The 20,407-nt window shown below is 37.1% G+C and overlaps 1 protein-coding gene across 3 annotated transcripts in view; it reads left to right on the top strand.

The window, feature by feature from the left end:
* USH1C (USH1 protein network component harmonin) overlaps positions 1 to 20,407 on the top strand; it is a 47,576-nt gene that overhangs the window by 5,396 nt on the left and 21,773 nt on the right. For 2 of the 3 annotated variants that reach the window (XM_077179870.1, XM_077179869.1), the window contains exons 3-15: positions 973 to 1,116; positions 1,608 to 1,746; positions 7,478 to 7,586; positions 7,684 to 7,708; positions 8,400 to 8,457; positions 9,244 to 9,347; positions 10,519 to 10,603; positions 10,994 to 11,053; positions 11,300 to 11,356; positions 13,328 to 13,470; positions 14,104 to 14,169; positions 16,707 to 16,831; positions 18,272 to 18,348. In XM_077179870.1, the coding sequence (XP_077035985.1) occupies positions 973 to 1,116; positions 1,608 to 1,746; positions 7,478 to 7,586; positions 7,684 to 7,708; positions 8,400 to 8,457; positions 9,244 to 9,347; positions 10,519 to 10,603; positions 10,994 to 11,053; positions 11,300 to 11,356; positions 13,328 to 13,470; positions 14,104 to 14,169; positions 16,707 to 16,831; positions 18,272 to 18,348 (1,192 nt within the window). Of the gene's footprint in view, positions 1 to 972; positions 1,117 to 1,607; positions 1,747 to 7,477; positions 7,587 to 7,683; positions 7,709 to 8,399; positions 8,458 to 9,243; positions 9,348 to 10,518; positions 10,604 to 10,993; positions 11,054 to 11,299; positions 11,357 to 13,327; positions 13,471 to 14,103; positions 14,170 to 16,706; positions 16,832 to 18,271; positions 18,349 to 19,103; positions 19,154 to 20,407 lie in introns of all 3 variants that reach the window. The other variant, XM_077179871.1, reaches the window with a different exon arrangement.

The following is a 20,407-nucleotide window of genomic DNA, read 5'->3' as shown; positions in this document are numbered from 1 at the left end:
TGATGTATCTCTTCCTGGGAATACATTGTGAAATATCCCAGGGCAAAAATATGTGCGTTTGCTGTTAGAGTTAGCACTTAATTTCTGCTTCATTGTGAATAGGACTTCCAGAAGTATTTCACCTCTAATCCTATAGGTATTCCTGATCTGTACTTTCAATGCCCATGCCTCAGAAATATTGCGTCCCAGGAAATGTAAATTTAAAAAAGAGAACAGTAAATAATACAGAAAAAGTTTAACTGAATATCTTATATTCCTCCACTGAACCTTAGCTGTTCCTCCACTCCTGCATCTGTACAACAAAGTATATTTTGTAGATTATAGCCATCTCAGTGCTGACAATTTCAAGGAGACACTTTGCTTAGCTCTCATGAAAGAAATGTTTACAACAGTTTGACTTCTGTAGGTTTTTTGGATTACTTAATTACCCTTCAAATTTGATTTTGAACAAAACCTGGAACTTAAACAAAGTCTTTGCTCTAGCTGCTGAATATTGGGATTTTTTTTTTTGTCCTGAATTGAAACAATTTGTCAGTACTCTAAGTTCAGGAAAGGAAAGAGCTGGTAGCCTATATTTACTTACAAGGATCCCTAACTAATAAGGAAACAAAAATCCATTAGGCAGGTGGGTCTAATCTGGAAAGATATTTTCAAATGGTTCCATAAATCTTGTAGGTGCTCTGACAATGAAATTGGAGATGTCATCTCTAAACGTGATGTGCATGACCTTAAAATATCAAGTGAATGTATAGAAGACTTCACATGTTTTGAAGCAAATGTTCTTTATTTACAGAAGGTTTGCTTTCTCAGGGGCTAGTTTGCTTTCATCAAACCGGTATCTGCATAAATATCTCTTTTGGTAGCTTGAAAGGACATGCAAATATTGAAGTCATGTGCACATCAACTTATAAAATGAAACTTTTTGTTGGTGTGTTGTTTACCTGTGTTTGTTTTGTCGCTGTGTTTTTGCAGGTCTATGAATCTCCCAGTGTTGGTAGGGGACCTAAAACTGGTGATTAATGAACCAAGCAGGTTGCCTCTGTTCGATGCCATCCGCCCACTCATCCCATTAAAACACCAGGTGGAATACGATCAGCTTACACCCAAACGATCACGGTGAGACAACGCAGAACAACAACAAAACAATGCAGCTAACTGAAATAAAAAACAAGAAATACTGAGTTTACTGAGGTAAACTCCGAGTAAAATATTGTTTGTCGGTGTAGAGTTGCGCATAGTTATTTTACTTTTGCTATATTTGCTAGAAGTACACCCAAGCGTACTGTACTTAAATTGTTTGCCAAGTGGTTTAATCTAGTAAAAGCAGGGTAAAGAAGCCAAACCAATATTTTCTCGTTTTTCTTGAATTTAATAATAAAAAAAATCTCATTGCTCTAACCCTCTAAAAGCAGTTTCAGTGATTGCAAATGTCTTTTCATATGAATAAACTTGATGGTTTTAGCTAACACACATCCATCCAAACTTCAGTGAGGTTGCCTTTTATGCCTAAATTATATAAGTGAAAAATAATGTCTGACTTTCATATGAAACATAATTGAGACAAGGTGTTATGCAGCTGAACATTCAGGTGTGTTCCATTTTTGCAGAAAGCTGAAAGAGGTGAGATTGGATCGATTGAATCCTGAAGGGCTCGGATTAAGTGTAAGAGGTGGAGTGGAATTCAGCTGTGGCCTCTTCATCTCCCAGCTGGTTAAAGGAGGACAGGCAGACAATGCTGGACTTCAGGTAAGAAAATTCTATTCATGTTAGGTGCTAATGGTTGTTCTTTAACATTCAGAAATTGATTTTGCTAAGATGCTCTTTGTCACTTCAAATAGAATCCCTACATGTAAAGTAATGCCATGGTAAATACCATTATACCAGTGGTGAATCAAGTCATTAAAAATGTTCATTTTGCTTTTCCTAATTATATGTAAGCCTTTTTTTTTTTCTTGTTTGGGATATGCTAATTTTTGAAGGCTTAAGGTTTTCCTGGAATGCTTATACTTCGTGAGTAGCAACAGTTGTATGTAAGCAGATGGAAAGAAGGATTTCTAGACTGGGGAAGAGTGCTTTAAGTTGCTAAGTTTTGATTAAATGTAGAACAGAACATGTAAATACTAAAAGTGTTAATTCCATCTTGCATAGATATCATTTGTGTAATGAAATATTTACTTTATGTATAGATTGTGGGGGTTTTGGTTTATGCAATAATATAAATAACATATTTTTTTACTATTCCCAGTATCCTCTTTACTGCATAGAATTGCACTTTCTGTGATTGCATTTTGGATACATGAAGTTGCCAACAAGGTTGGCAAAAATAATTATGTGTAGAAACACTGCAATACTTATGCAATTTGCATTAATGAAGTTTTGGGTGTTCGGTTTCTTTTTGAATGCAGCATTGCTTAGTGAAGAGAGGTGTGAGAAATTGCTGTGGCAAATGTCTGCATCTTTCTATCAGACTTTGAATCTGATAAGGTGTCCTAAAGGTCTGAATTTCTGACTGGAAAGGCTAATGTAATATATATAATATGGCTGGCTACTTTTAATTTGTCAAGTCTGAATATCTGCTTTAAGTATTGATGGCTAAGGATTGTGTTTAACTCTAGTCCAAAATATATTAGACTAGTATGATTCATTAATTTTAATTAAGTTTAATTAAGCTAGCATGTTTTTGTAGATATGTTTCAGTATTACCTCACAAATCTCTTAGATAAAAAAATAAAAATAAATATCTATCAACAAAGCAGATGAAGTTAGGTTTCCCTGTTTGTGTCACTCATGCTGAAAGCTTTTCTAAAATTTAAACTGTTCCTCTTTCTGTTTCATGTATGTGCATGCCCTTCTGTTTGTGCATTCATACCTATATATCCCATCCAGAATCATGTTTGAATTAGTTCCATCTTCTGTCAGCCTGCTCTGCACAGGAGGTGCATGACTGTCATGTGTGACAGGTGCATCCAGGGGATGCTTTACAAACTCCTTGGGATAAAACCACAGGTTCTGTGTGTAGTTAGAACTGAGAGGGTGTTGTAGCTCAGCACAAACCTTGTGCTCTATGTGTCCTCAGCCTAATTTAAGCATGGGATTTGCCAATGGGCAACTGCAGAAAAGGGCTTTGATGCACCCTCTCAGTTTGCACTACAAAAGTTCATGTACCTCATCTTGTGTGTTACACAGCAAGAATGGGAAGTGTAGACAAGGGAGTTGTTCCTGGGCTGGGGTGAGCTCAATAGGAGAGATTCCCTCTGCTTCCTTCCTCAACTGTTAGAAACTTGAGAAAAAGATCAAGACCAGTCCCTTATTTGGCTTTTGTAAACATCTTCTGGAAAATATTGGAAGGCACTAATGATGCTGATCAATAAAGGACTTACTAGCCACTGCCTTAAATACATTCCAATACTTTGGTGTTAAGGCTGTGTTGCAGCTCTGCTTCTCTGCTTCTTTCACACTAACATTTTGACACGTAATCACTGCAAAAGGAGGGATGTTCAGCTGTTGTGCTCTTATTAGGATGTCAGTTGTCCTGCTTTCTCTGTACACAAAAAGGCCCCTTGGCTTTCTGTGACCAAGGTCGTTGTTGGACATGTTGGTGTCAGTGAGGGGGATTGTAAAGGATCTTTGGGCTGGAGTGTACGAACTCTATTGCAACTCAGAACATTGTTAGGGTTTAGCTGACAAAGTAGGGACAATAAGGGGGAAGAATGCTTGACACTGACTCTGAACTTGCTAGGGATTATATGAATTCACGTGGGCAGATGGTGCTTTGCAGCTCCTGTAACTGCCTGGCTTCTGGTTTTTGATACGTGGTGTTAAAGCTCAGCCTAAAGTGCCTGAATAATAGGTGGCACTAGGCACTTTCTGAACCTCACTGAATAACAAGACCTGACAGGCAGCCCATTGTTCTAAATTGCTGTCTCACAGTAAAGCCAACTGCTTCTGAAATTTCACCCACCTGATTTATTTAACAAAATCTCTACACATTTTCAATCCCAAAAATGCAGTCTGAGAAAGGTATAATGATTTGCTATTATACCATCACTTTTACATCCTGCTGCTTTTAAAATTTCCAGTTCAAATTGCATGTTTTCTCCTTGAGGTACTTTCCAAGTTACATTAAAATGACCAAATAATAATGAAGGTTCTCTGTGGCACTTGTAGGTTTGACCCTTTTTTGACTACAGTTTCTCTAAAGGTTCAAGTGTTTTGTCCTTCCATTAAGTAATGGACATCATCTCTCCCCCCCATGCCCCCCACTGCTTTTTGATACTTGTGTGTGAGGATTCTGCTGAATACAAAGAGATTGGTGTGAGTGATGAAAGTGGAAGCAGTATACAAAATGGGAAATTTGAAACAGTTGATGTTATTATATGAAGCCCTTCAATTTCCTAGAAGCACTAAATATTATATTTCTCACGTTAAAAGTTAGAAATAATAGGCATTTTACTTGAGAAAAGTTAGGTTTGCATCTTTTTTCTAAAAAGTCTGTCATCTCTCTGTTGGATAGGGAAAGGGGAAACTGTGATATAATACCAAAATAATTGTTACTGTTCTACTCTGCTCAGTCCCACAGACTTTTATCTCTACAGCTCTGATTCATTAGCTTGGTATACAGTGATACCTGTACAAAAGTAACAAAATACATGAAAACAGCTATTAATTACTCCAATATTAGATACCATTGTTCAGGAAAAGCTGTTCAAGTATCCTAAAGAGAAGCAGTTTGCTGTATGTCTATAGATCTTCTGTAGTTCAGCCTAGATTGGGTTATTTGTAAAGCAACCTCAGTCATTGTCTGTCAGCAATACAAATGTCATTAGGTTGAGTGAAGGGTGTTGAGTTTCAGAAATAAGATGACAGTCTAGTAAAGGAGAGTATTAAAAATACCTGTATGGGGAAAGCTCATTCCCATACTGGAGGGAAAATAAAATATGCTCTTGTGTGCATTTATAATTTTGCAAGTGCCTCTTGGGGAGATGAGAACAGATTTGACTCAGTGAATGCTGATATCCTCAGAACAGTGTGAGTTCTGCTGGAGTAGAAGCCCCAGGATGGCACTGCCATTTGCAGCCCTGAAACTGGGGGTTTCTGTGTGTTAAGGCATGGCAGCCAGTAACAGCATGATACCCTTTTAAAGGGTCAGGTTTGTGCAAACCCAGGCTCCATGCTCTGTTACAGTCTGCATGATGTGGAGGATGTGAGCAAAGGGGGAGATCTTGAACTAAAACAAAACCAAACAAAAAGCCCACCCTCCCCCTTTGCCACATATGTAAAATCAACAGAGGATGGATAGGGTGGATGGATGTGGTTTTGAATGTTTGGAACAGTTAGTTGGTTAAATGAGTGATGGCAAGAGCTGTCAGGGATGTAATTATAAACTGCAGGCCTCATGTGCTCTTCTTGTCTGATTCTGCATTTTACCACAGGCTGTATGTTCAAAGGCCTTCATTACTGACCTATTTCTGCTGTTGCTAAAGACCATTTTAAAAATCTGACTGTCAAGCTCTTAGGAGTGCAGGCCGTTGCCCTGGATGAGATTTTTTTGGATGCCCAGCAGAGGGAGTGGATGTCCCACTGGTCAGGAGCTAGGGACCACAGTCCTGTTTTGCCTCTGCGAGCATGTTCCTTTCTGCAGGACGGTTTTCTTTGCTTTCATTGCCTTCTGATGCTGTGTTGTGTCAGACAAAAATCCTCAGCTTCAGTGGAAAGTGGGACCATGAGCAATGCTGGTATAGTGGACATGTTAATGTTTTCTGTAGTGTTGCAGAGCATGAGACACTTCCCAGAAGAATTAGAAAAGCTTGTGAAAGAAATAAAGAAGATACATTCATGGGGTTTTCTGTTTGTGTTTTATTTTTTGATTTGCCAGATCACAGTTGGAAGATTCAAGGAATCATTATAATATGAAAAAAGGCAGAAAGTGATAGCAACCCTAATGTCCTGTCACACAATGTCATGCCCTTTTGTGTGTTAAAGTCTCTAGAACACAGGCTATATTGAGGAATTTCTACTTCAAATTCCACTCAGTCCTCTCATATAAAATGAAAGGACAGAGCCTCTCGTAAAGTAATTGTAGGGTTTTTTTTAAATGAGTTTGATAATACATTCCACATAAATTTTGTTGAATAAAAATATCGTTTCTTTAGCTTTGCTGAAAACTGAAATCAGCCTAATGCAGATACCAGCATGGAAAACTTAAGCCTAAAGTGAACTTTGGAAGCTTGACACTTGAGTCTTTAAATGGAACATTTTAGGCAATCATTAACTAGGGAAAATGCTGCCATGAAACCAGACACATTTGTGAGGAGGCACCTGAAGTTTCATTGACTGAGATTAAAATCCCATGCTGTTGGTGTTAATGAGCAAAGTCTCGTCAAATATATTTTTCATAACAAATATTCACAATAGTTCAGAGGAAATGCTACTGGAAAGGACCCAAAGTATTTGGCTTTGTCCACGTGGAGATCAGAGGTATAAGATGATATGGTGGATGGTTTGTTATGGTAATTTCATGGTAATCATTTGTATATTTTACTGTGCAGTGGATTGATCTACATTGATAATGGAAGAAATCATGCACTAATTTTCATACAGCCACATCATGTGGTTCACATCAAGTAAAAGTCTTTGCTTATGGTGCTCCAGCCAGGACCTGGAATTTTTCATTGTAATCTTGAGCGGATAATAAGGCACTACTTAAATGAAGTAGGCAACGTCTTCGTCACTGATTCCTTCTCAGCCTAGCTGGGTAAGAGGATCATTGGGCAGAGTTCATAAAAACTTGGAAAATTCTCTCTAGTCATCGTAGCATATCAGATTTGGATTTATATTAGAGGAAGAGAAACTTTTTGATTGTACTTTGATAAATAAGATTTGAAATTTTATAGAACCGACTGAAAGCACCCTGTCAGTTCTATACTATTAAATTGAACACTGCCAGGGATGTCCTTGGGGTGCTGCCATTGGATTGCCAATAAATGTTAGCAGGGTCCCCAAAGACAAAGAGGTAAAATCCCTTAAAATAATGCATTTTCTCAATCCAGAATCAGTCAAGATAATAAGACTAAGTTTAGTTTCCTATTGATCAAATATATTAAGGAAGGTATCTCAGAAAGCATACAGTAAAAGCAAACTTTAACTTCTGAAGTATAAATCAAGAAAATAACTCCAAAATTATAGGAATTAACACAGAGTCTTGTTTTTAAGGTAATCTGTGGAGTACAAATCTGATGTATAGTAGACAGTATTTATAAAATTGTTATTTGGCCATTAATTTGCTCTTTTGGTGTTTGGTATTAATTTAAAACAAATACAGTAAATCTGATCTGACATTACCTAAGATTCAGAAAGTATTCATGAATCAACATGATCTAACCTTTGCATCAAAATGATTGCCAGATTGCATTCCATCTTAAAAATTTCTAAAACTATTAACTCACAATTACTTTTTCTTTTCCCTTCCGTTTGTGAGGTTGGGGATGAGATAGTGCGCATAAATGGATATTCCATTTCCTCATGCACACATGAAGAGGTCATCAACCTCATCCGTACAAAGAAAATAGTGTCCATAAAAGTTAGACGTAAGTAACCCAAAAAAATCACCTCTATCACCAATGATTGCTTTTAATGGATTGCTTGTGGTCTGCAGGAACCTAATAAAGTATTTTTCTTTTTCAGATATTGGCATGATACCTGTCAAAAGGTACTGGCTTTTCATTTGAAAACAGATTCATTTTTGCACAGCCTCTTCTATCCCAGGAATCTCTGTTTAATTATGAAAATCTGTGAAGGCTGATTAAAATGTCACATCCTTTCCAATGAACAGGCAGATGTCTTGCTTGATGAATCTGATATTATACCAGTTGCCTACTTAAATGAACCAATTTCTATTTCCTCATTTGTCACAGATATTTAATGGAAATTTAATTATCAATGCACCTAGCTTAGCAGAGAGCTTCACTGCTTCTTTGGGCATGTAGCATTTGATGATGGCTTCAGAGTTTAGAAAAATTTAAAATTGTTTTTCTAATTTTGGTTGAAAAGCTGAATCTTTAGGTGGAATGTTTGAGAAGTGTTAATGATAGGAGGTGTCACTCTGCATAGACGTTTCTGTAAGATGTTTGAGTGGTTATGGTTTGTTTTACAGTCTTCCTCTGAGTTTCCTAAAATTGTTTCACCTGAGAGGGCTTTATCAATTTTATATTCAACCTTTACTAGCCCCAATAATTGTACTCTTGTTTAATGTTCTGTTTAAATTGCTTGAAAATAAACCAAATGTGAATGCTATCCAAAGAAAGTTGTGGATGCCAAACAGAAGGCTCTATTCCAAAGTAGCTTCTGGAATACATTGACATTTATTTTGTCCCATTGTTTAAATTATTTTTTCCTTTCAGTTCACCAGACGAACCCCTTAAATGGCAATATGTGGATCAGTTTGTGTCAGAGTCTGGGGTGAGAGATCAATATTTTGTTAAATGTCTTCTGGGAATCTGTAATGGTTCTGAAACACTTTCTCCTCTGATCTTATCAGAGAATCTATTGATGCATTACTATAATGCAATATCTTGTTGAAAGTATTCTGTGAGGAACATATTTTGTGCTATGAAATGATTCTAGAGCTATTAGGTAAGGAAAGGGCAGGACACAAATGAAATTGCTTTTACTCATTAATTGCTTCTTCATTTTGCTTGAGTTTATTAACTTCCCAGGCTGTAGTTCTACTGCATAAATGTTTATCAGATTATTTGGCCTATTTTAGGCATATTAGTGGAGGAATTACTATTTTGAATGCAAGTGACTTCTAAGGGTTGCAGAAGTGAAAAGAAATGCCACAATTACTGTTATTTTGCTTTCAGGAAGAAAGACTTACTTAAATAGTGAGCCTTATCATGTATTTCTCCAACCCTTTTGTCAAGGAGCAATAATCTAAATTATTATTTTTCCATATCACTTTCCTCTAATTTTCCTCCACTCCTTTCTGAAGAAAAAATTTGACTATTTAAGTAATCTTCTGAAAACAGATAAGTTCAGTCTTTCACCTCAGCCATGCAGCTCCACTGAAATTACTCTACCTCACTTTCATTTCTATCAGGATAGGACCTTGGAGCCTTGAATAGGACCTTGAATCTTATCTTGATGCTGGCTGGGATTCATCCTGGCTACATGAAATTTTATAGTAGTCTTGATACAAATTCAAGACAGAATTAACATCTGCAGCGTTGTTTAATCCCTCTACAGGAAGGAAAGGGCAGTGTTGCTGGACTTGCTTCTTCTGGAGGGAGAGACAGTAAAGAGAAGAAAGTCTTCATTAGCTTGATTGGTACAAAAGGCATGGGATGCAGGTGGGTACACGTTTTTTATTTAGTGTCACTGTTTTTTAAAGGAGACACTCAAGGCACTTATTTCCATCCTTCTTGGATATATCAGGAAAATAAAGATCCATGCTGGATCAGGCAGGCAAACTAACAGTAGGGTATCTGTGGCACGTATTACATATTTTTAGGCAAAGTGTAAGTAGCTGTGTTAAAAGTACTGTCATGAAGAAAAAAAATTTAAAATTAAAAAAAAAATGGACTGAAAGTTCCTTAGTACAACTTGACATGGAATTGGATCTTTTAAATGCTTTTACATTTTTAAATACTTAAAAGTGCTGCTCAGTGACATAGCAAATTCCAGCACTGTCCACTGTCAGGTTTGCTCTCTGCATTCTCTGACCCTTTTCAGAGCTAAAACACCATCACAAAGCTGCATCCAGCTCCTAAAATTAATCTTGAATTTGCAAGAGATTTTAGAAACATGATTCTGGGATTCTTGGACTCCTTGCAATACTTAAGGAGGTTTTGGAGTAGAAGGGATATTGTAGGATTTTTTTATATATTTAGAAATATATAGTTGTAGTTATCAGGACTCTTTTCTCCTGTAATTTGGAGGATGTAAAGGTTTTTAAAAAATAATTTACAAACCTGGAGAGGTGGCTCAGCATCACTCGTTGAATATATATAATCTACTAAATAGTTTCTGTATCTAGGCCCAGCTTAGACTGCAGCTTAAAGTTCCTGAGCTAGATGTTGGCCTTGGGATGGAACATCCTTCTTGCTTCTAATAAGTAATCCTAATAAAATAACCATGTTTTGTACTTACAGTGTCTTGCAGTTCAGCAAATAATTAATAATTCTTCATTGTGTTGCTTGATCACTTTCAGGTATCATTAGACAGTGTAGGTCAGCATACATGTAAGTTTCAGCATGTAAGGCAAAATACAGAGGATTGAGTATTTTTTCTTTTAAACCAGTTTTGTGGGGTAGAGAATAGAAAAATAGGATGAAAAACTGCTGTGTGTGTACTGGTAAATTTTGGTATTTGTTTCAGAATTATAGCTAATACCATAAATATTACTAAAGAAAAAATTATGAAGAAACAGCTAAAACTACTCACTGTATTACAATGTATTCCTCATAAATATTATTCTATAAATATTATCCAATTAATGTTTGGGATTTTTTACATTTCCAGTATTTCCAGTGGTCCAACACAAAAACCAGGCATTTTTATCAGCAATGTTAAGCCAGATTCTCTTTCAGCAGAGGTGGGCTTAGAGGTGAGTTTACCACCTTGCAAGGTAGGTACCACAAGGAATTCTTGTTTTGTATTGACAACTCCAAGGATTCAGGGGGGTTTTCTTCCCCATAGGGCAGAAATATCTGGTGATTACATTTCAAACAAAGCTAGTTTTCTAAAATGTAAGAACAGGAAGGACCTGAGTCAGACCAATATTCCTTCAAGCTCAGGATTTGATCCCTAGAAGTGGCAATAGCAGATCCCAGTGCAGGAGTATGCAAGCCTGACCAGTTTCCAGTCTGTTCCCCTTGCACTCTGCCAGTACCCATGATTGTTGTGTGAAGGTGTTAGAAAGCACATTTCTTTCTGTTTTCATTGAATATGTGTACTAACTTAGCATCTGTACCAAAATTTGCATTAATTCCTTTAGGTTGGTGATCAGATTGTTGAGGTGAATGGAGTGGACTTTTCTAATGTGGATCACAAAGAGGTAAAAGTCTTCTTAATTCCCTGGATTTGTAGTTATCAGCTTATTAAACATGTGTCCTGTTTTCCTGTCCACAAAAAGTATGTTCTGATTCTGGGCTATTAGCTCAAGGGGTTATGTATTGAACATGGATTTTGGATATTTGCTGACCTATGACTCTATTTAGTTCTGGAAATTCCAGCCTTGGTAACTAGTATTATACTGGCCATTTATCCCTTCCTTCACACTGATTTTTGTTTTAATTTTCAGGCTGTCAGAGTGCTCAAGAGCAGCCGTACTTTGACTATCTCTGTGGTAGCAGGCGCTGTAAGTAGCATATTTGTAAAAGCAGAACATTTGTAAGCAGAAATGAGTAAAGCTATGTGAGTAAATAAATGGTAAAAATAAATGGATAAAAACAAAAACTGTGTTTCTGTATATGATCTATAACTCTGTCAAACCAGCACAGTTTTGAGTGGCATGTTATTCTTTCATACCACACCAAGTATTGTCAAATAAAACATGATTGTGGGCCAAAGCAAAATCATTTCCTTCACAAGGAATGGAAATTAACTTTATTGTAATGGTCTCTCATGTTTGAGAGCTTCTGTTCTAGTAGATATCTGCTTCTGCTGAAACATGAAAGGTGAATTGGAGACAAATAATTTTTAATCCTGAATAGCTGATGCCTTAGTCTTATTCCAAATGAGTTCCTTTTGTAACTGTTTATCTGATCTCATTAGTGTATTGACACACTGAAAATTGCTCAATTTTTCATTTCCACTGTTCTGTGCAACAGAACCTGAAGCCTTTGAGATCTAATCTAAAGCCAGCTGAAATTAATTAAATGTTCCCTCTGACTTCAGTGTGACTTTCAATAAATGTTTTAATGTTTTTACTGCTTTAATCCTTATAGAAAGTGTGTAGTTGTATACAAGAGGATAATCAAGTTCCACAGACTAATCAAAGACCATGTTTTCAAATTGCCCTGCAACTGAGTTAAATAGGGGAAAAAAAAAGATTTAATAAGTCACTTGAGCTACTTCCTAAGGGCTCATGTATGCTGTGTAGCCACATTAAGGAATTGATAGTTTATTTGATCTACTCTTAGAGTAACAAAAGATGAAGTTGTCCAAAGACGCTGTAGAGATTATTTAAACAAATATTCTGGGTTAGTTGATGAGGCTCCAGGAATTCAACATCCTAAGGACTTAGTTTCAACACCCAGTTATGTTAACAACTTTAAAAATATGAGATCTACCTCAGCATGCATCACTGGGGTGGTATCATTAAAATGGAAAATTGTTGCTATGGAACTCCTCTGTTCCCTCACTCCTTCCCCTTGCATCATCTTCTCGACAGACATCTTTGACTGGAGAACAGATAGCATAAGCAAAGTTTCCCTACTATGGTGCAAAGGCATTCCTCAATGCCTGGTTTTGTTCAAGATGTCTACTTTGCACTTTACAGACAGGAAAAATCCTACATTCCTAAGTAACATGAGATTTTTATTTCAGAAATGAAAATTAGGTTAACGTTATCCGAGTGTTCTACCTATAGCAGTATAGAAATAGCTTTCTTGAACAGAAAATAGTGCTAGTGTCTTAATTGTAAAGCAAATTAAACAGGAACCAACTGAAACACATCAACTGAACAAACTGAAGTACATAAAACCAACTGAAATGCATAAACTGCAGCATGTTTTGGTGACATACATTCCCTATATTTGGGGTCCAGAATGATGACACGTTTCTGCAGCAGCCAGGCATTAAGAGCATTAAAACACAGTAACTGTGTAGTTTTCTTCACGTTGGGAATCATTCGGTGTTCTGTTTTCTGTCATTTCATTGCCCAGTGAGGTTTCAAGAAAGTATAATGTGATTTTTTTTTTCTGAGTGACACTGAGCATAAATTTGGCAAGACCCCTATGGTGCTGTTGCTGACTTCAGTAGTTGCAAACCTTGTCTGAAGTGTTTTGTACATAATAACTGAAGGCTGAAACTAGAATAGCTCCTTGGAGTAAGCAGTCAGGTCTTTGAGGATCTTCCAGGGTGTGTTTCTCAGGAAGAGCAATGTGAGGAAATGGCAGATGTGCTGTGGATGCTGACAGTCTGGTCAGAGAGAAAATCAGATAAACTTTCTCAAGCTCCCCCAGAATAATGCCTGGGAAAGTTTATCTGACCAGACTGTCAGCATCCACAGATGTGTTACTGTGTAATTTGGTTTGAATTATTTCTGAGAAGAACTGCCTTAATGAGGTATTTTCACAACTGATGGGGGTGGTGGTTTTGATTGCAGGGCAAGGAGCTGTTCATGACTGAAGAAGAAAGGCAAAGAGAAGCACGTCTCCGTGAGCTGGAGCGCCAGGAGTTAATGCATCAGAAGCGAATTGCGCTGGAGACCAACAAAATCATCAAAGAGCAGCAAGAGAAAGAGAGATTGTGAGAACTCACTATAGGACAGCCTGAAAAATTTAGCTTGGATTTGGAGAGGGCATGGAAGACAGGAGCACATAATTATTTCTGTGATATTTCTCACCAAAGTGAGAAGATTCTCAATTTATATTAGCTTTGTTTTGCTTTTGCAGGGTCTCTGTTCATAAAATGTTTGTCCTATGATGCCCTTGGTATTCTGGGCTTTCAAAGCTGATAGCATTTCAAGCCATCTTGAGTAGAAGAGTCATGCTGCTCCCTGACTCTCATACCCCAATGTGTGGTACTCATTATTTTCCTGATGCTATTCACTCATGCTTTATTTTTAGCAAGATAGTTAGACATTTTAAACTTGTACAAAAACACACTATAGTCTTTTCTCAGAAGAAGGCAGTGACTCAGAGAATCAAGTAGAGTATATGCCCTTAATTATCCATGTGGTCAGGAATGTCCTTGGGGTTCCTAGGAAACCGTACTGAACCTTTAGTGTCAAAGATGACTTTGAAAATTGAGCATTTTCCCTCAATACAAATGTATTTACTGTTTTTAACTTTTAACTAACTATATGCTGACACACTTTGTTCAGGTTCTTACTCAGAAAGCACTATTTTTATCATGTTGTCCTAATTCCACTTATTATAGAAGAAAGCTGGAGATTTCCCAGAAGGCTGCAGAGGAAGAGGAGAGATATCGCAGAGAAATAGAGCAGTGAGTAAAAACCTTACACAGGCAATGTGCCACCTGGAAAAGGGTTCTTCCTTGTGTATTAGATTAGATCTGGCTGAAAACATTCTGCGTGTTGCTTTCAAATAAAATTGTGTAGTATTTCCATTTAGCTAAATGTAGGATCCAGTACATATCAGTAAGTACACCACAGTTAAAGAATAGGAAACTGATCTGAAAATCAGCACCTCTAAACATGAGGATTAGAAATAAATGTGAGGCAATAATAAATTCAGTGTGAAGTTGAAGTTGAGAACTTATTTTAAAGGTATTATTAATATATAGAGAAACTTAAGATTAAGGAAATTCTGTGCCCCAGAACTTGTCTACTTTGTTGTCACTGAAACACTACATTAATTCTAAGAGAAAAAATGCAGTTCTGCTCAGAAACAGATCAGTACTATATTTTTAACTAAAGCATTTTTACATTTGCAAGTTTTGAAATTAACTAGTTGTTATCAGAGTAATTAACTTTCCTTCTAAATGATGCTGGGAAATTTCATGAAAAGGCAAATTGCAGAATAATATCTGTTTTGATTCAGCCTTCTAGGGCTAAGATTGACCCTCAAGTCTTTGGCTTTGCCCATTTGACATATTAGGGGGTTTTAATTAATTTAATACATTTAGGCCTCTTTTCATGTATCTGTATTAGTCAAAATTTTCTCGTAGAAAAAGAGCAGGGAATTCTGAATTTATAAGGTGTATAAAGAAATATATTCCCAAGCTGTCACAAGAGAAAAATTTTCTGGCAGTCCTGCTGGGGGCTCTACAGCAGCACATGGATGAATTCTTATGCATTTCCCTTTTCTGATCCCAGGGAGTTGATAACATCCTGTTCTTTATTTGTGGCCTATATAGAAATTCCTGCAATAGCCAAAAGCTGCTATAAAAGCAGGCCATCACAGGTGAAGGATGATTCTGTTCCCCAAATCTAGATTGCCTGTCTCTTATAATGGAGGTTGGATGTCTGCTGTGTTGTTCTGCACTAAGAGCAGCTTTACTCACTCAGGGAGGGCTTTCATGCCCTGAGGGCTGCTCAGTATAAAGTCTAGCACAGCTTTATACTTCCTTGTATAATTTTTAAGTGTTGCTCAGGCATTTTTTAGCTTTTCCATATCACAATCCAAACTGTTAAGTTGGTGTCAAACTCCTGGGTGAGGAAGAGGGAGAATGGTAGCACAGGAACCTAGATGAAATCTAAAGCTGATATTTAATGAGCAGTTGTGGCAGGCTAAAATACAATGTTTTTCTGTATTAATTGTTTCTGAGTATTATGCCTTGCCTTCTTTTAAGAATCCTTTCTGCAGGAGTTCCTTGTATAAAGTCACTGTGCCCTTTTTTGGTATCTTAAATTTGAAAAAAAATTCATATGTCCCTAAATGGCAGAGGTCCCTAACTCTATGTATTGCAATTTACATTGTAACACCAACTTTTAAAAACTAAAATTAAATGAAAAAACATTCTGTCCATTGTTCCCTGACAATGCCTCTAAATTTAAATAGTGAGCTCAACTACATATTTAAGAGTGTTTTGACACCATGTGAATATTTTTTCAATTTACTTTAGCTAATTTAGAGAGGCAAAAGATAATCCAAATATAGATTCATATGTATCTAAGACCTCGTAAATTTTGGCACCGCAAAAATCAGTTCAAGGCAAGCTATTATCAAGAACAGATCTTGGATTATTTAAGGCAACATATATGAAGCTGCATGTTGTCAGGTTATTCAGCACTTCTACTGTGACATAGTTGGTACTTGCTGAATTTTTGCTTGAAACATCTTTTTTCTCTGATCAAAGTGCAATGCTAGGTAATTTACTTCTTTTGCATGCTCTTGTCCTGAATTGTGACGCTCCCTGCAGCACCCCCATTCTCTATCTGTACCTCTCTATTCCCCTCTCCTCTCTTTTTTGATTTTTTCCTAAAATACAGAATTTAATATGGGTTCTGTTCCAACAGTATTTATTTCTTTTGGGGAAGAGTCACTTTTTATGGCAACCTAGAACTATGTGTTTAGGAAGCAATCATCAAAATAGTTTTAAAGATAGAGAGAGTCACATATTGGAGTGATATTTTTTTTGGTATTATTTGCCATTGTGACATCTGATTTACATGTATGGTTGCTATTCTGTCATTCAGTGTTTCAGTTTTTCTAGTAAGTAATTCCAGTCCTAAAAATGAAAAAATTGCAAAATGAGAGATGTGTTTTACTTCATTTAAGGTGAGAGTCAGTACTGTAGTGTGTCACTCATGGCTTAGTATCTGTGCTGGTGTTTATATAACAGGCCTTAGAAGTCGAAATACTAAATAAGAATATCTTACACTGTATTTAGCAAATTGTCTTAGTAGCTTAGTAAGTGAAACAAATTGATGAAAGGAATTTAGTGATGAGGAAGGAGCAGTTTATTATGCTTTGTATTCTAGAGAAAAAACAGATACACTGAAAAATTATAATGGTAATGAATATATACTGATGATGCTGAGTTTGTACTCAATGTCTAACTGCATTTGTTTCCTCTAGGATAACAGCAGAGGAAGAGAAATTTAAAAAGGAGTGGGAAGAAGACTGGGGTCCGAAAGAACCACCCAAGTCTCTAAAAACTGTAACTGCAGAAGTGCACTCTGCCCCTCGTTCCAAACACAAAAGTAAGTAATTGATGTCAAATTGCCTCCTTCCATTTGTCTCAGACACATCACTGAGCTCTGTGGAATATACCACTAGTTTTGTCTCCAAGTAAAGGTTGCTATGAATTGATTATTTTTGGAAGACTGGAAGCATATGATAAATCAATTAAATAATTCTTATTTAACAGGTATCTATCTTGCAAAATCTACATCCGTTCACATAGTCGTGGTTTTCAACAATCAGCAGCAGGAAAAATAAAAATAATAAGGCTTACTAAGAAATGGTCTGAAGCATCAACCTTGGGGATTTGGTGCACTATTTTGCATGTTGCTTCTGTTCAGTGTTTATCTGTCAGCCTTTTCACAATTTGGCTTGGGATATTAAAGATCTCTTTATTCCAACCCCCTGCCATGGATGGGGACACCTTCCACTGGATCAGGTTGCTTAAAGTCCAATCCAGCCTGGCCTTGAACACTGCCAGGGATGGGACATTCACTACCTACCCTGGGAAACCTGCTCCAGTGCCTCACAGTAAAGAATTTCTTCCTAGCATCTAATCTAAATCTATCCTCTTTTAGTTGAAAGCCATTCTCCCTTTTCCTGTCACTACATGCATGCCCTTTTAAAAAGTTCCTTTTCAGTTTTCTGGTGGCCCCTTTTAGGTACCAAAAGACTCACCTAAGGTCTCCCAGCTGCCTTCTCTTCTCCAAACTGAACAGCCCTAGCTCCCTCAGCCTTTCCTCATAGTAGAGGGACTCCAGCTCTCTGATCATCTTCATGGCCCTCTGCTGGACCCATTCTGACAGGTCCAGGCATTCCATCTTATATTGGGAGCTCCAGAACAGGATACAACACTCCAGGAGGGGTCTTATGGAGTACAGTAGAGGGGCAGACCTCCCTCCCTTGCCCTGCTGCTCTTGATGCAGCCCAGGATGCTGCTGGCTTTCTGATTTACTTGTCTAAAGGGAATTAGAGTTGGAGCTTAGCTGGCAGTTAAGCTAAATTGGAAGCTGCAAATTGTATGTGGAGAGTGTACTAAATTTGTATTGTACAAAGAAAAATGTGGAAAGTTCTTGTTGCATAATTCGTAGGAGACCTGGGCCGATTCCTAACCTGATATCATTTTATTATATTATTTTGTGTGTGACTTTGGGCAAGTCTGCTGATGGTTCTGTTACAGGAAAAGCCACTGAACTCTTCAGGCTTCCCTTCACCACATAGCAGACCAGTTGTTCACATGCAGATCCTATTAGCTCTTCAGGACTGGAGGAGGTTGGAGATTATTTTAAGTAGGGCCTTTTTTTTTAATCAATTCTGTAGAAAAACATCCCATCACTAACTATGATTTTTGTTTCATGGAAACTTCTAGTCACACATTACTGATCTCTTTTTCATTTCATGGGAACCCCCAGTTACTGTCACTTCTGTCCCCTCACCCCTTTCCTCCTTTGTTTCTCTAGAAGACTTAAAGGGACTTGCACATGATGAACTTGAAACAAATGACATGGATGAAGTGAACGTGAAGCAGGACAAACAGGTTTGCCGTTCAGCCCTGACTTCCTATCCTGATTCAGATTCTTCCTGTGTCTCACCTCCTCCTGACAGTCAGTCTTGACATGCAACTGACCATTTGGTTTTCCCAGAGCAATTTGTGTGGTCCTTTAGTAAATGAGGAAAGATTTTAACACTGCTGCTGCCATTGCATCTAAAGATAACCTTGATATGAAATCTAACAACTCTCCAGAAACATGGACTGTATCGTGTGCTCTGTGTGAGCGGTGTTTCTTATATAAAGTTATGGTAACATATTCTTTTGTATGTTTTTACTTAGCAATATATTTTATAATAGTTATGCACTTGGCTTGAAATATTTTGTCCTGGGAAATGGAGCTTTTCATATCTCCTCAAAAGCCATGTTCTGCCACAAATTTGAATGAGTTTGAATACCTGGTTAACTTTCATAAGGCTTGCTAAAACTACTGTAAAGTAGGAGTTTGACCATAAAAATCCTAGCAATGCACATGGCGTGTGTGGTTCTGCATGAAGATTACTTGTTGCATTTTCTTTGTTTGGCATAAAATATGTATCATTAAAATAAGGGAAGTCTATGACTAAATGTTCTAGAACAATTTATCAAGAATTTAGCTAAGAACTTGTCATGTAATATCAAACCTCTGGTGTTGCGCCTTCAAATAAATCTTAATCAGTTACACATATCAGCATGGATTGGTCTAAGTATGAACCTGTCCTTGGCTTTTCTTCAAAAAACAACTTTTCCTTTATTTTTTGTAGCTTTTGGATGGTTTTATCGGTATGAAGGGAAATTTCCCACAATCCGTAAGGTACAAAGTTTGAAACGTGAATTTGTTTGCTGTGTGTGTTTGGATTGGAATTCCTTATTTTTCTTCTTCTCTGCTATTAGTAAGCATTCTTTATAGTCAAATGCTTCTTCTTTAAATGTGTGCACAAATTAAGATGCCTTTGGGATGCATATGTCTGGGCTTTATCCTTTTGAATCCTTCAGGCTCTGGGTTCTGCCATGTGCAGAGGGAATTGTAGAACAGTACTTTGCAGGTGTTTATTACAGGTGGGCCATGCATGTCTTCATGTTCTCCAAAAGTCCTCAGAATCATGTGTATATAAAAACAGTAGAGACAAAAATTATCCAGTTATACTTTTGCAAATCTCCTTGGAGGAGGAGTACTGAAGGCAAAAGGCTTGTAGGCATGCACATATGAGCAAAAAAAAGTTAAAAATCTTTAAGCTGATAGAATACTTCTGTATGGAATACTGCTGAAGTATTGCAATTTCAATTTATGAGAGTTTCAATTAATATTTTGTACTTGCTGTTGCTTCCTTTATTTCTTGCAATTCATATAGCCATATTATAGAGGGATTGCTGTTGTGTTGTGTGCTTTAGTGGTGGTTTTTTGCTAATTAACTGTGGTAAAAGTGCCATGAAGATTTTGTGTGTGTATCTGGCAAGAACTCAAGGTTTCAGAGGAGGTCAGGATTGTTTCTGATAGATGAAGTATTTGTGTCACTGTTTAGGACTATTACTTTGACCTTCTGTGTGCCCAGGATAGACCTGCTCCCCTTAAAATAGATCAGGAGAAGATGGTGCATTCCAATAGCTTTTTGTACTGCTAGTGACTGTAAATCATCATGGATCTGTAACCTGTGTGAAAGCCAGGGCAATTGGGATTTTTATGTGAAAATTATAAATGCATGCTCTGGAAACTTCACTCAAAGAGGGTAATATTTGGGGTTGCTACTGAGAATTATAGTTTAGAGAATGCCCGACTACCTCTTCATATACCAATTATCTTAACATAATTCCTGTTGAACTTTACCACACTGTGTGCACTGGAAGCTTGAAAAGATTTTATTTTCAATCATTTGCTTTTGGCAGTGGTGAATTTCTATCTTACTGCCTATTGCTAATGATTTTTTGTTTGTTTTAAAAACAATATTTCACTCTGCACTAAAAATGTCTATAATAGGAAGTAAACTGAATCCATGGGGAAAATTGTAGGAAAGGATGAATCATCCTGTTGCATCTGAATGCTGTGAGTGCAGCTAAGACACTCAGATAT

Source organism: Agelaius phoeniceus, chromosome 6 (genome assembly GCF_051311805.1).
Source record: "Agelaius phoeniceus isolate bAgePho1 chromosome 6, bAgePho1.hap1, whole genome shotgun sequence".
Taxonomy (NCBI): Eukaryota; Metazoa; Chordata; class Aves; order Passeriformes; family Icteridae; genus Agelaius; species Agelaius phoeniceus.
The sequence above is the reverse complement of the archived record's forward strand: the minus strand, read 5'-3'. Positions and strand labels throughout refer to the sequence as shown.